Source organism: Boleophthalmus pectinirostris, unplaced genomic scaffold (assembly GCF_026225935.1).
Source record: "Boleophthalmus pectinirostris isolate CB_2022bp ecotype Guang Dong unplaced genomic scaffold, ASM2622593v1 HiC_scaffold_3, whole genome shotgun sequence".
In the NCBI taxonomy this organism is placed as follows: domain Eukaryota; kingdom Metazoa; phylum Chordata; class Actinopteri; order Gobiiformes; family Gobiidae; genus Boleophthalmus; species Boleophthalmus pectinirostris.
Window position 1 is genome coordinate 24,350,423 of NW_026571299.1, and position 13,685 is coordinate 24,364,107.

Sequence of the window (13,685 nt, forward strand, 5' to 3'; positions counted from 1 at the left end):
AGAGAAAAGAACGCAGAAAGAAAGAAAAAGGGATAGAAAAGGTGCAATTACAACAACAAGCGCTGAGATGCAGATTCGCACGGGACTAGTTTTATCACTGTGTTTGGGGGAAATATAGTAAGTCATTTGAGGTGGAATTTTTACTTTACAAATTACAGACATGGATCATTCGCACAGGATTAAGATCTCAGGCTCCTCCACAGTTATTACAAGTCACTAAAGGTCCACTGGTCATACTAATCCCATGCAAACAGGGCTTTTGAGAACAAGCTTCCACATTTTTCTTTATGCTTTAAGCTTAGTGCATTCACCTTTGGGTCCTTAGGCAAGACACGTCACCTACATTGCCTGGTATGAATGTGATGTGAAGGTTGGTGGTGGTCGAAGGGGCTGATGGCACAAAATGGCAGCCTTGCTTCTGTCAGTCTGTCCCAGGGCAACTGTAACTACAATAGTATCCTACCACCAGTGTGAAGTGAATGAAGAATGCACAGTAAAGCTCTTTGGGTGTCTTGAAAGGCGCTTTTTAAATCCAATGGTTCATTAATTTGCAATAATATATATATTTTTTTAGAGAAATCCTGGTTATGTTTATGTCCATGTAGATGCAGTATTCTGATTTCAGTCTCCTGGATAAGCCAGTATCCCAATGATGAGAAACCAGGATACTCACACTGTTTTTTTCTGAGAATATTCAGGATACTGTAGAATGCAGATGCAGTACTTTTTTAATTTAACCAATCACTGCTATTTGTTCGTGACGTCCTTCTCCTTGATAAAATTCACCAAACATTCTCTTTGTTTCAGCTTTAAATCCTCGATCTCGGGATTGTTGCCATCACAGAATGTTTCTCTTCGTCTACATCCATCTCGATGCTTTGTTTACTGTTGTGCTGTTCCACAAATGGGACACAGACGGGTGCAACGAGTTTGACATCATGGCTTCACAGCTCACAGCTGACTGGCCGGTGCATAATCTACAACTGCCGGGGTTCTTGCAAACCGTCTAGTGCAGACATGTCAAACTCAGGCCCAGGGGCCAAATTTGGCCTGCGATATAATTATATTTGGCCAGCAAGAGCATATCAAATCTGTATTAGAGCTGCCCGTCGGCTACAGACATAATTTATTTTAAATGTTATTATTTTATATTAAGTTTCTTCTGTATTCAATGTTTAAGCAAAACTATTATTAAACATTTATTTTAATAAGAAAAGGTTTAATACATATCTCGAAACAAGAGAAAACATACAAATGTTGACATTTTTCAATAGATATATTTAGTTTGGCCCACGACTTAATCCCAGTTTTTGATTTTGGCCCTCTCTGAATTTGAGTTTGTATTCTGATTCCTGACCTAGTCGCTGGAGAGTAATGAAATTGAGTGGAGGCACTACGTGGCGCCAGCCTGACTACCTGTACTGAGCATGTGCGAAACTAAAGTAACAGATACAGTAGGAGCAGTTATTTTACCAAAACAATTCAAACTCCTACCAGGATGTCTTAAGTAAAACTATTTCATACTTATAAACAAAACAAAGCAGCCTAATGTTTAATACAACCACTTTTGAACACCAGGCTCCCTTCTGTGTCTGTTTGCTCTTGAAGTAAACTGACACTGTGAGACTGTGTTGTATTTTTCAACTGTTAAAAACCTTTTACTGAAACTGTGACAGAGCTCCACAATCTTATGTTTTTACTTGAATGTACGTCTTCTTTTTTGTTGTTAGAAACCTGTTGAAAAACCTAAAAAAAAGTTGCTACATGTTTAGCTCTTTGCCAAATCTGTGCCATAGTTACCATAGCAACCACTCTAAATGTCCAGGATAATTCTAACAGCACTAAAAACATGAGTATCCTGTTTCTCGGAGCGCATGTTTAAGCACTCATTGTTGATGATATGGCCCAGCTCTACACACATACATATTTGTGAGGTGTTTTGGTTGACTTTAGAGCATGCGTTCTCATACCACAGAGCTTCTCGTCGGAGCCGTCGGGGCAGTCGTCTTTGCCGTTGCAGAGTTTGTCTTGGGGCAGGCAGATGGTGGAGTCGTTGGCGCACACGTGATGAGACAGTTTACAAACCAGAGCCTCACAGTTCTCCTCATCAGAGTTATCCTCGCAGTCGCTGTCCCCGTCGCACACCCACGCCTTACTGATGCACCGCGCTGAGGACACACACACACACAGAGGGTTTAGATGGTCAAGATTACATAATGTCACACAATAGTCAGTGAGAATTCTAAGACTAACTGTTGTGTGTTGTTGTGCGACAGTTATTTTGTTGTTTTTTGGGGTGATTCTTAAATTTTGACTTAATTTGATGGGATAATACCTGCTGTAAAAGTAAATTATACTTTTACAGTTTGTTTTACACAAATCAAGAAGCAATTTGTGAAGAAAATTAGAAAAATATGTTGAAAATTCCAAAAGAGTGGGAGAATTCTGTCCTAAAGTTCAGCATAATTTACACAAGAAACACATTCTCTGATACTTTGAACGTTATTTCAACACAATTATGGTGTTTTCTTACATTTTTATTTGTCAAATCAGAATTTCTATGTATGTTTGGGGAGATTTGGTCCATAGTACAAGATGGTGGCTAGATAACAGTTATGGAATAGACCGGCCGGAAGTGCCGCGATGTAGGGTAAACATCACTTCCTTTTAATGCTTTTCTTTGGCAAAATATCTGTGGAAATGTCCCACGTATTTTCCAGCAGCTTCATAAATCTGCCCCATCACCAAATAATAAGGTCCACAAAGGACATATTCTGTCCATGAAGAATTTATCCACAACTATCAAGGTAAGAAAGATGAAAACTGAAAGGTGAACAACGACACATTAGTGAACCACTGAACAAAACTAACATTATGGTCATGAATAAAACATAAGTGACTTTGACCGATTCTACAATTAAAATTTAAAATCTATTTCATGATGTAGATATTTAGCCAGGTTGGTGCCACCTAGTGCCTCCAGTGAGTAGGTCAGGAATTGGAATACACTAGACTTTTTGCAAAAACCCCGGAAGTACGAGTCCAGGCACCATCCACGAAGAGCCATATATTCTGTGTTGGCAACGATTGCTGAAATCGAGGATTTAAAGCCGGAACAAAGAGAATGTTTGGTGAATTTTATTAAGGGGAAAATGTCATTGTCCTTCTTCCTGCAGGATTTGGGAAAAGCTTAATATACCAGTTAGCCATTACATGCGTCACGACCAAATAGCAGCGAAAGGTTAAATAATAAAAAGTGCCTGCCTACTGTCGAGCGAACAAATCCTAATGCTGCGAGGTCAGACAGTTTCCATGAAGTGAAACTTGCTGATGAATCAGGCTAATAGATATTAGCATAGACAGAGAGATTTGTGCAGTTTAAATGCTGGATATGTAATCTGTGAATATCTGTAGCATTTAAACTGCACAAATTTATCTATCTATGCTAATATCTACATCATGAAATTAATTTTTAATTTTAATTCTAGAATCAGTTTGAGTGAACAAGTTACTTATTAATGAATTACTTATTACTTATGTTTTATTCATGACCATAATGTTAGTTTTGTTCAGTGTGTCACTAATGTGTGGTCATTGTTTCCTTTAAATTTTCATCTTTCTTCCTTTGATATTTGTGGATAAATTCTTCATGTTAGAATGTTTATCCTTTGTCGACCTTGTTGGATGAAGATTTGGTGATGGGGCAGATTTATAAAGCTGCTGGAAAATACGCCAGACATTTCCACAGGTATTTTGCCATAGAAAAACCCTACATGGCAGCACTTCCAGCCGTTGTGGAAAAGGTCTATTCCCAAGTGTGATGTCATGATTTACAAGCAGGAAGAAATATTTTAAACCTAAAAATGGCCAAATTCAGAAAATGAATTGTATATTTTTAGTAAAATCATAAAGATATAAATATAAAGATATAAAATATAAAGATTTTAACTGTGTTTTAGTAAAATGAGTAGTCCAACCTCTCTTGGGCACTTTAATTCTGCATTAACACGCAGATAGTTCGGCAACAGCAAAATCACGTTTACGCCATATCAGCGTATAAACAAATGTGTAAACCGCTGAAATACCTCATATTTTCTACAATTATAGACAGAAAATAGGCTTTTTAGATTCATAAGTGATATATTTGAGTTTGTGGCCATGGGTTATACAGTTTTATGCACCTCTACGTATTGTACTCTCAAAGCACTTCACATCAACCATTTTCACCACGTCATAGTAGAAGTCATAGAAAAGTCCAAAGCAGCTACTACAAGTAACAAAGTATCATAATGAATAGTACTTCCATATGTACCTTCGCCTTACTGAGTACTTTTATATTGTAAATGTTCACTATAAAATGCATAATGTTTTATTTATCGTAGACTTTTCACCAAGGACAACCATAAGTCACAGAAAAAGGCCATCACAACAACAAATAACAATTTATCCTTCGCAGTGGTTTTCCATTCTTCTGCATTTTGTAGCTCAGCGTTTCACTGCACAAGGAAAACACACTTGTTGTAGTTTCAACAAATAAACAGGACTGGGGAGGGAGATTTATAATAATACTAAAAATATCAATTAGATTATAATACAAGTCCTATATACAGGGTATCCCCGGGTTTGACTACCCCAAATTTAAGACTTTTTAAGACCACTTAAATGAAAATTAAGACCAAAGTCGCACCCATTATGCGGGTGAAAAACACCAGGTCTAATTCTAATAATGACCAAATAACTACAGGTACTATATCTACAATCTAAGGCAGAGGTGTCCAAACTTTTTTCATCAAGGGCCACATCTCTAAACACAGATGAAGCAGAGGGCTGATCGAGAGCTGTAGATCGGTGCTCAATACAGTGAATAATGGAAATATGTGCATGTTTAACATGTTAGAATGAGCCATCACTCTCAGTCTATTTATGCTGAGATCCATAAAACCCAACAATATTAAATATTAGCTTAATCAAGGTAGATTATCAAAACTATGCTGATAAAAGTAAATTTTTAATTGATGCAAGGTAATTTAGGCCAATTCACCTGGAAGCCTGAGGGTCAAGAAAAAATTGTCTGAGGGCCGCATTTGATCCACGGGCCATAGATTGGACATGCCTGATCTAAGGCTACATTTATATGATGAGAGTTCTAACAGAAGACACAAAAGTGGCGTAGCGTCTTCACTTTTTATTCCCCGTTTAGACGAGTGTTTTCAGGAGGAAATCTGCGTGTATACCGTGATGCACAAGTGTGTGGAATTGGATTGGGTATGCATGCCAGGCAGCTCGGTGATGACGCTCGGGGGGGATGTATGTGACGTAAACACGTACGCAATGTGAGCAGATCTGACCGGAGTTTTGCGTCTTTTACTCATTGCCGCCGGCGCCAAAAAACAAAGTATTGTTATCTCATCTATTTTCATACATAAGGCACATTAAGTGAAACAAACGGACAGCACTTGAGACTTGAGCCTTTTTTACTTCCTATGAGGAGGACTCAAATATGCATTGAGTTCTAATGTGTTTAACGCAGCTTTGCGCACATTTGTTTACGTTTTACAGAAACTAAACTTAAAGCCACGTGGTCAATTTGCATAAACTATAAGCTCAAAAATAAAAACGCTCGCTCCTTGCGCTTGATCGCTAATAGTCCAAAAAATACGTTACTCAAGTTTTAAACAAGGAAAAACAGTAATCAATGTTTCCCACATACAACTGCTGAAAAAGTGAGGAGTGGGGTTGCTCAGAGATGTATGTATATGTATATTGCAGACCTACATGCAGATCGTGACAAGGTGACCCAAAAAAATCTCTTGCAACCCACCTGAGGGTCGCGACACAGTCTTTGGGAAACAATGATCTATGTTACTGCTTTAACAGTATAACAGTATAACAGTATAATTTGAACCAAGTTTCCTTTAACACATCTAATCTATATCCAGTGCTTTTGTGTCCTGAAGTGCTCCTCACCTGAGTCCCTGCAGCCGAACTTCACGGCCGGGTCGCACATGTGAGTCACTCCTTCACAGTTTTTCTCATCGCTCAGATCCATACAATCTGTGTCCCCGTCACAGCGCCACCTAGACGGGATACACAGCCCATCCATCCGACACTGGAACTCATCTGTGTGGCAGCCCCCGGGAGGACGAGCTGCGAGAGGAAACATATGTTTATAATTAGAGAAAAAGGATCTGATGTGATGTCTGAAATAAATTAAAATAATAATCTTGATCAGTTCACTCATATAGAAACAATTATGTTACTTATTGCATTTAAACGCCTCACAGAGTATTTAACATTAGAAGCAAATTATAGTCTTAACGGTAGAGCTCTAGACCTTTGCTCATGAATTGTTAATTAATTAGCTCAAGGAATTTAAGGCAACAAAAAATGCATGAGTTGACTAATCATTTTATTTGGATTATAAGGATTTAAATGAGACAGCAGCAGAAGGGAGAAGTGAAAGAGATAACAAGTTTTTATATGTTTTGTATTTATATGTAAAAAGTCAGATTAAACTCATGCTTGACAAATTTAATCTGTTCTTATATAAATATTTAGTTTTCTAGTACTTTCTTTTCTACATAAATAGTAGTTTTTGCATGAATTCCCCCTGCAGGTGTAGTCTTGTGAGTGCAGTTTGGGTCAAATACACAGAGATATGTAATAGTTTTGATTTGTAATAGTTTTAGCCAGTCTCCTTAGTCAACTACAGCCCCACTAAATGGAACTCATATTTACAATAATTAATTGAATGAAACAAAACACAATGGTAGCTGTGAATCATGTGCTAGTCTACCGCTTATGTAATAAAACCAAAATAAAGGTTCATGCAGCATGTGTTGATTTCTTATTTGGCAAACGGGGTGTTGTTTTGAGTCTAACACGTTTTCCCCCAACTTATTTCACACTAAAACAAATATTTAACCTCTTAAAAGATTTTTTAACAACGTTTTGTGATGTAGTTATTTTAATTCATTGTAATACTCTGATACATATACACTTTTGTTATTCAATTGTAGCCTTAAAGGTGCATGGTGTAACTTTTCTGGTGGAAGGTCTGTCAAATGTTTTCTCCGTTGCTTCGTCTAGAATGTTTCACAGTACGGCTTTAACATTTCTATCTTCATGGAGACCAAACCAGACAAAGTTACAGGTCAGATCTGTGGAGAGGCGACCCCACTCACAGTCACAATGCCTCTTATACTAGGTTTTAAAACCAAATGTAATTCAAGAAATGTAAGGTAGAGCTGTTTAATGTCACACTGCGGAACTTTCCAGGCATAGCAATAACATATACAAAGAAACAAGCAGGTAACGGACACCCAACCAAAAAGTTACACAGTGCACCTTTAACCTTCCTTGGATTTTAATGTTGCATTTTTGTGATTTTGTTTAGTAAATTGTGGAATTGTTTGAAATGTGCCATGTGTGCCGTCACTTCTTGTATAAAGCTGATTTTATTACTTATTTTTCTATTTTATTTTTACTGTGCATTTAAATTTATATAAGTATTGCTCTTTTTTTGCTACTTATTATTACCATTTATATTTTTACTCTTTGTTATTATATTATATTGTGATGTGTGAGCTCCTGTGCCCAAATAATTTCCCTTGTGGAGCAGTAAAGTTTTGTCTAAATCTAAGTCTCTAAGTCTATATAAATGTACTAATATATATCCATCCTCTGCATTGTAATTTCATTGTATAATTTATTCCTTCAAATCAGGGACTGCAGATGGAAACTACTGTTTAGCCATAATCTGGAGCGGAACATATCTCTTCATAAGCTTAATGTCTCTGTACATTGTCCCTTCACATAAAGAATAGGCTAAACTATCTGACCAATCCATCAGATTAAACTAAGCAGTGTAATAGTGCTTGGGTTAAGGAGCAGGGCCCCACACTGTAGAAGCCGACTCGCTCAGGACTACATTGCTGTGAGATCTTTGTCTATTGCGCAAGTTTAGGTAGAAGTGGAAACCTGGAGGATAAGAAGAAAACAACCAAGACACAAGAAGAAACAAGCAAACCCTGCACAGAAATGCCACTCAGAAAGAACCAAATTAAATCAAATACTAATTAAACATATACATGAAATTATCTTCACATCACATTTTCTTGTTTTGTCACTGAGTCTGTGTGGTGCAGTTAGTTTGCTCTGTCTCCATCACAGGCCCAGTAGCAATCTGTCTCTCTGTCTCTCCCTCTGTCTCTATATCTATCTATCTACCGCTCTATTAATCTGTCTGCGTGTGTGTCTATCTATCTCTATCTCTATGACTGTTACTGTTATAGATTGCTTGTCTTGCCCGTACTCTGTGTGTGCTGCAGTTGTTGTGCATCTCATCGCTGTGGTCCAAGCAGTCATTGTCCCCATCACAGGTCCACTACTAATCTATCTATCTCTCTGTCTGTCTCTTTCTCTGTCTGTCATTCTCTTGTACAGTGTAATATAGTGTAGGTTGTCTTGCTGTTCTGTGTGGTGCAGTTGTCATGTGTCTTGTTGCTGTATTCCCCACAGATGCTGTCACTGCCACAGGTCAAGTATCTATCCATCCATCCGTCTATCAGTCAATCAATCTATCTCTCTGTCTATCAATCTATCTCTATGTGTGGTGCAGCTGGCATGTGTCTCATCACTGTAGTCTCCACAGGTTGTTGTTTCTGTCACAGGTCCAGTATGTATCTCTCTCTCCATCTATCTCTCTGTCTCTCTCTTTCTTAGTCTCATTGTCTTCTACAGTGTAATACAGAGGTCTTGTCCACACTCTTAGCGTTTTCAGGCCGACAGAGAACTGTGCCGGTTCCCGCACCTAATCTCAAACTGACTGACCTGTTCATTCTGAAAATCAGAGCGTTTGGGAACCGAAAAATTGGTTTCTGACGGGAACCAGGTAAAACTTTTTTCCAAGCGAACCATGATGACACAGTAGACATCAGCAGATTTATGAGGGTCACACGTGGCGAAATCAAGTGACAAAAAGATTGTGCACTGGTGAGCGGATGAGAACAAATATTTGCTATGTCCATGTTCGCATGGTAAGGTTACATTTATGAATTGGGCATCAATGCCACCTTCTCCACAGCAGATGTTGTAGCAGAGCTTGTCGCAGATAAATAATGATTTGTACAAATGCTCGCTGGTGTTGATGATGCGATCCATGATTGTTATTTTCCTCACTGACATCTGCTTTCATATGGCCTTGTTTTTAATTTGGTGGCAAATCCACAGCCTCTGTCAATGACACATCATGGGTTCACTTAAATGGTTTGAACGCGGGATGTTCACCAGTAAGAACTTTGGTTCCCAGTGTAAGTGGTGTGGGAACCGGCACCGCACTGTTCTGGCCGACCTGAAAACAGCTTCTGTGTAGTGCAGCTGGTGTGCCTCTCATTGCTGTAGTCTCCACAGTTGCTGACTCAATCTCAGGTCCAGTAGTAATCTGTCTCTCTCTCTATCTATCAATCTATCCCTCTATCGATCTCTATCTATCATTCTCTTGTAAAATGTAATATAGATAGTCTCCCGTACTTTGAGTGGTGCAGTTGGCGTGCGTCTCATCGCTGTAGTCTCCACAGTCGTTGTCCCCGTCACAGGTCCAGTAGTCTGGGATACATCGTCCGCTGTTACACTTGAACTGAGCGCTGGAGCACGAGTGACTGCAGCCTGCCTCATCGCTGTTATCTCCACAGTCATTATCTGGAAAAGAGAAACTGTAAGAAAACATGGACCAGACTTATAGAAGAGTTTACATGCACCTGGGTATCCTGATTTGGTATCACCATTTTCTAGAATCCCTATAGACGGATTATTTGTTCATCAACACAGCGGATGCTAAAATAGTTTATTGCCGCGTGATAAAATAAGTTATGATTCTAAATGAACATTAGTAAGGCGGATATGTCATAATAACCTGTATGTGTTAAATGCAGGTGAGTGTGTAAATGACGAGAAGAAATATCTCAAACTTTAGTAGCCAGAGATCCACTCATAATTGATAAATACAACTAGCCCCGCCCCCGGCAAAGTCTGAAATCTGCTGAAATTCTACAAGACACTGATATGATACAAACAGGGCAGAGGCTCTTTCTGTAGGAGACATGCGCATTAGAGTGCAAAGTGACGTAGTCTGATCATCCTTCTATAGTTTAACATAGAGCTAGAGGACAGGTCAGAATTCTGTGGTAGAATTCACTGTTTAATTGTCAGATTGCAGATTTGTTGACCTGGTTTATGATATCTCTGTAATTATTGGGCCTATCCACATGAAACAGGAACCGGCACAAAATTCAACATCTGTATAAATAAACAAAATTTATGTTTATAATAGCTTCAAAAAGTGCCATCATTCAATTCCAAATAAGTCATTGTTGTCAGTTAAAAGGATGAGATTCAAACCACAAGTTTGTGGAATCGATCCCTAATAAATATTGAGAAGGCTCAACATTTATGGATTTTTATTTAGATATTTGGATAGTTCTTTCAAAAACAGCAAATCTCCCAAAGCTACATAGACCCTTGCCCATCATCTGAATTGATGACATTATGAAATCCTGGTTCTTGTTTATTAATCATCAAAATTTAAATGAATATCACGTGTTGTAGGAAGAGAGGGTGTAATGTTAAGGTTTTGACAGTTGTCTTTTAAAGGTCCAATGTTGGGTCTAATTCTACAACATGAAGGTAACCTATTTGTTTAGAGCAAACTAAGACTATGTTTACACTGAAACAAATCACCGTATCCTCGTATCTGAAACGATCTGCGTCCAGACACGTCGTTTCTGTGTCCGCAAGCCTTCTCTATCCACACAGCTTTGAGCATATTTGTTTATGTTTTACAGAAACGACACTTAAAACCGCATGACTAATTTGCATAAACTAAGCACTCAAAAAACAGCTCGCTATTGTGCGCTGATGCGGTTCAGCTTCTGTTGGACTAAAAGACATGACTCAGTGGAATATGAGTGTTCTTTCTGTGACAGAGGGATGTTCTGCTGATGTTGAGTCTGTTCTGTGGTGATGGTTCATGTGAAACTTTTCAGAGATTATATGTCTGCAGGTCGTACACACAGACTGTATATATGAATGGACATATATTCTAGCCTCTTAGCATTTTGGTGGTGAATTACTTCACGGCGCATAGACCTACATTAGCGTATCTGTGTTTTCAGGCGTCCACACAGTGCCGGATCATATCTGTTCTCAGATGAATTTGTGGGAGCTGGAGGCACCAGATCGTTCCGTCTCTGGAGCCATTTTCAATCGGATTAGTGTGGACGAACAATGTATCCACAGCGAAAACAACTCAAATACGTACTAGTGTGGATGGGGCCTTAAAGGTGCACTGTGTAACTTTTGTGGTAGAGAGTTAGCCACAAGCTTGTCTCCATAGAGATGTAGATTACTTTGCCTGTGCTGTTCCACACTATAGCATTAAAATTATCAATATTCAGTGAGACAAGCTGGGGACAGGACCAGGCCAAGTTACAGGTCAGGTCAGAAGCAGGTGTTAGACTCTCCACCTTTTCTTTTTGCACCTTTTACTATTTTTGTTTGAGATACAATGTAATTTTATAAGCATAATAAAAAGCATGACCGGGATAACCAAGTGCATGTAAATATATTCTCTGAAACACCAGGCTCCTCAAAGAAAAGAAAGTATTTAAGGTACAATAGTTTCTAAAATAAACACATTAACATAGAAATCATGAATGGCTTGTGTGAGAGAGAAGACAGTTGAATAATGACAGAAACTGCATAGATCCTCCATGCACCACGAGAATGTACCAGCGCTGATACATTGAGCATTGGCAGCAGCAGCAACAACACTTAACACTGATCAAAAGTAATGGACACTTTTAACCATTAACCCCAATATTATTAAGGCTAATTTACAATGAGTATGTTCTGCTGGCACCATATCATCTTTAACATTTAATCTGATTATGTTCTCACTTCTGTGTCTGCGTTTATCAGCATTACGCCCGTATAATGTACTCATTTAGAATGCTTTACTCAGCATAGTAGTTCGTCTTTGGCGAAGAGAAGTGAAGGCTAATGCTGGGGCTGTACATAAGCAGAGACGTTTATCATCCAAAGAGACACTACATTTGAATCAGACTTGATATGAAATTAAATCTTGAAAATAAACACTTTTAATGACTGTGTTAATTATACAGATTTTTATAAAAAGGACCATATTTGGAAATCCAGGTACACAATCAAAGAGCCAATCAGGAGTGAGGGTGCTGAAGGAACACACCCCTTCCCGCTTGTACCATTGGTTTTGTAGGGGGCAGACGTTTAGCAACCAACAGCCTCTACAGGTTGGTACGGGTGCTACAGTGCGGAGTGTTTCCGCTGCATAAAGCAATCCGTACTGCCCCCTTTTAGTGGTACAAACAAAGACTATATATATAAATGGACATAGTTAACATGCTAGCCAGTGCGGTCCAAATAGGAAGTTTACATGTGGCTCTTCCGGCTCCTTCTGACTCTGGCTCCCATTGACTTACATTGGAATTTTGCCATTCCTCTCTCTGTAACTGCTGCAGTGAGCCTCGATATTGTGGTCTTAAAATGTTCATATTAACCTGCTCTACTTGATCTTGTTTTATTTTTTCTCTCTAATTTGTCCGGCAAAAAAAATCCTATTCATAACACAGAGCGTGGCTCCAGATTCGCCCCTGTAACTGTGAGTATCGTGAGCTTCATTTGAGTGGCTCTAAACGCTACAGGCGATGTCACACTGGCTTTGTCCACTTTTTTTTACACAGTCTCTGGGTACAAAGTGGACCTTTGGAGGTACTATGTGACAATATGTAAATAGTGTGAACCATGTAACCGTTTCCTGATTGGTCTGATATGAATGTTCAAATCTTGGTCCTGGGACAGAATAACAAAATAAAAAACAATACCAGGATCTATGGAGTAAAAACATTTTAAGGTCACACCTCAAAGGAACTACTTTGCGTCCATACTCACTTCCTATTTGGAACACAGCAGCTAACAGTCTAGCTTTGTCCATTTATGTCACAGAACGATAAAATCTGAAGGTGAATCAAAGATGGTATTGTGTTGTTTTCAGTGGCCTGGGCTCATTGACACATTGGCCCAAAAATAATTTTCTCTTGTTGAGAAAATAGAAAAGAATCCTACAGAATCCGACCTTTGTGAAAGCTGGATGCCCTGTCAGCTACGGAAGCCTGGAGTGCTCATAACAAGCGCAAACACCCCAACAAATACAAACACGGCAACACACCAAAAGCCACAACGGAAGTGACGGCGGGCCTCTATTTTCTGATGGACCAAGCAAAGTGTTAAAGGATCAAGTGGGAAGTGAATGGGAAAAGTTGAAGAAGAACCAGAATGTGAAAAGTAAAGGAAATGTTTAATTTATTGTTTTGTGACCAGAATACAAGTCCAAACATCACTTGGTCCATCGGAAAATAGAGTCCCGCGGTCACTTCCATTGTGGCTTTTTTTGGTGTGTTGTCGCGTTTGTATTTTTTGTGGCGTTTGTGTTTGTTATGAGCCCTCCTGGCTTCCGTAGTCAGCCGAACACGGGAGTTTGAATTCGCCACAAAATGCTTTGCGCTCTATGGGAGAATTCTTTCTGGGCCCAAACTCCCGGGAACTGCAGTACCTGGAGCGGCCACTAGTCGCCTCGAGTTGGGACAGAGCTT

At 39.0% G+C, this 13,685-nt stretch overlaps 1 protein-coding gene across 1 annotated transcript in view; it reads right to left on the reverse strand.

The window, feature by feature from the left end:
• The window catches only part of LOC110171260 (low-density lipoprotein receptor-related protein 1-like), a 363,394-nt gene that overhangs the window by 146,554 nt on the left and 203,155 nt on the right, over positions 1 to 13,685 (reverse strand). The window contains exons 20-22 of the mRNA XM_055160387.1: positions 9,532 to 9,699; positions 5,968 to 6,147; positions 1,971 to 2,168 (exon numbers count right to left, since the gene is read on the reverse strand). Of these exons, the coding sequence (XP_055016362.1) occupies positions 1,971 to 2,168; positions 5,968 to 6,147; positions 9,532 to 9,699 (546 nt within the window). The remainder of the gene's footprint in view (positions 1 to 1,970; positions 2,169 to 5,967; positions 6,148 to 9,531; positions 9,700 to 13,685) is intronic.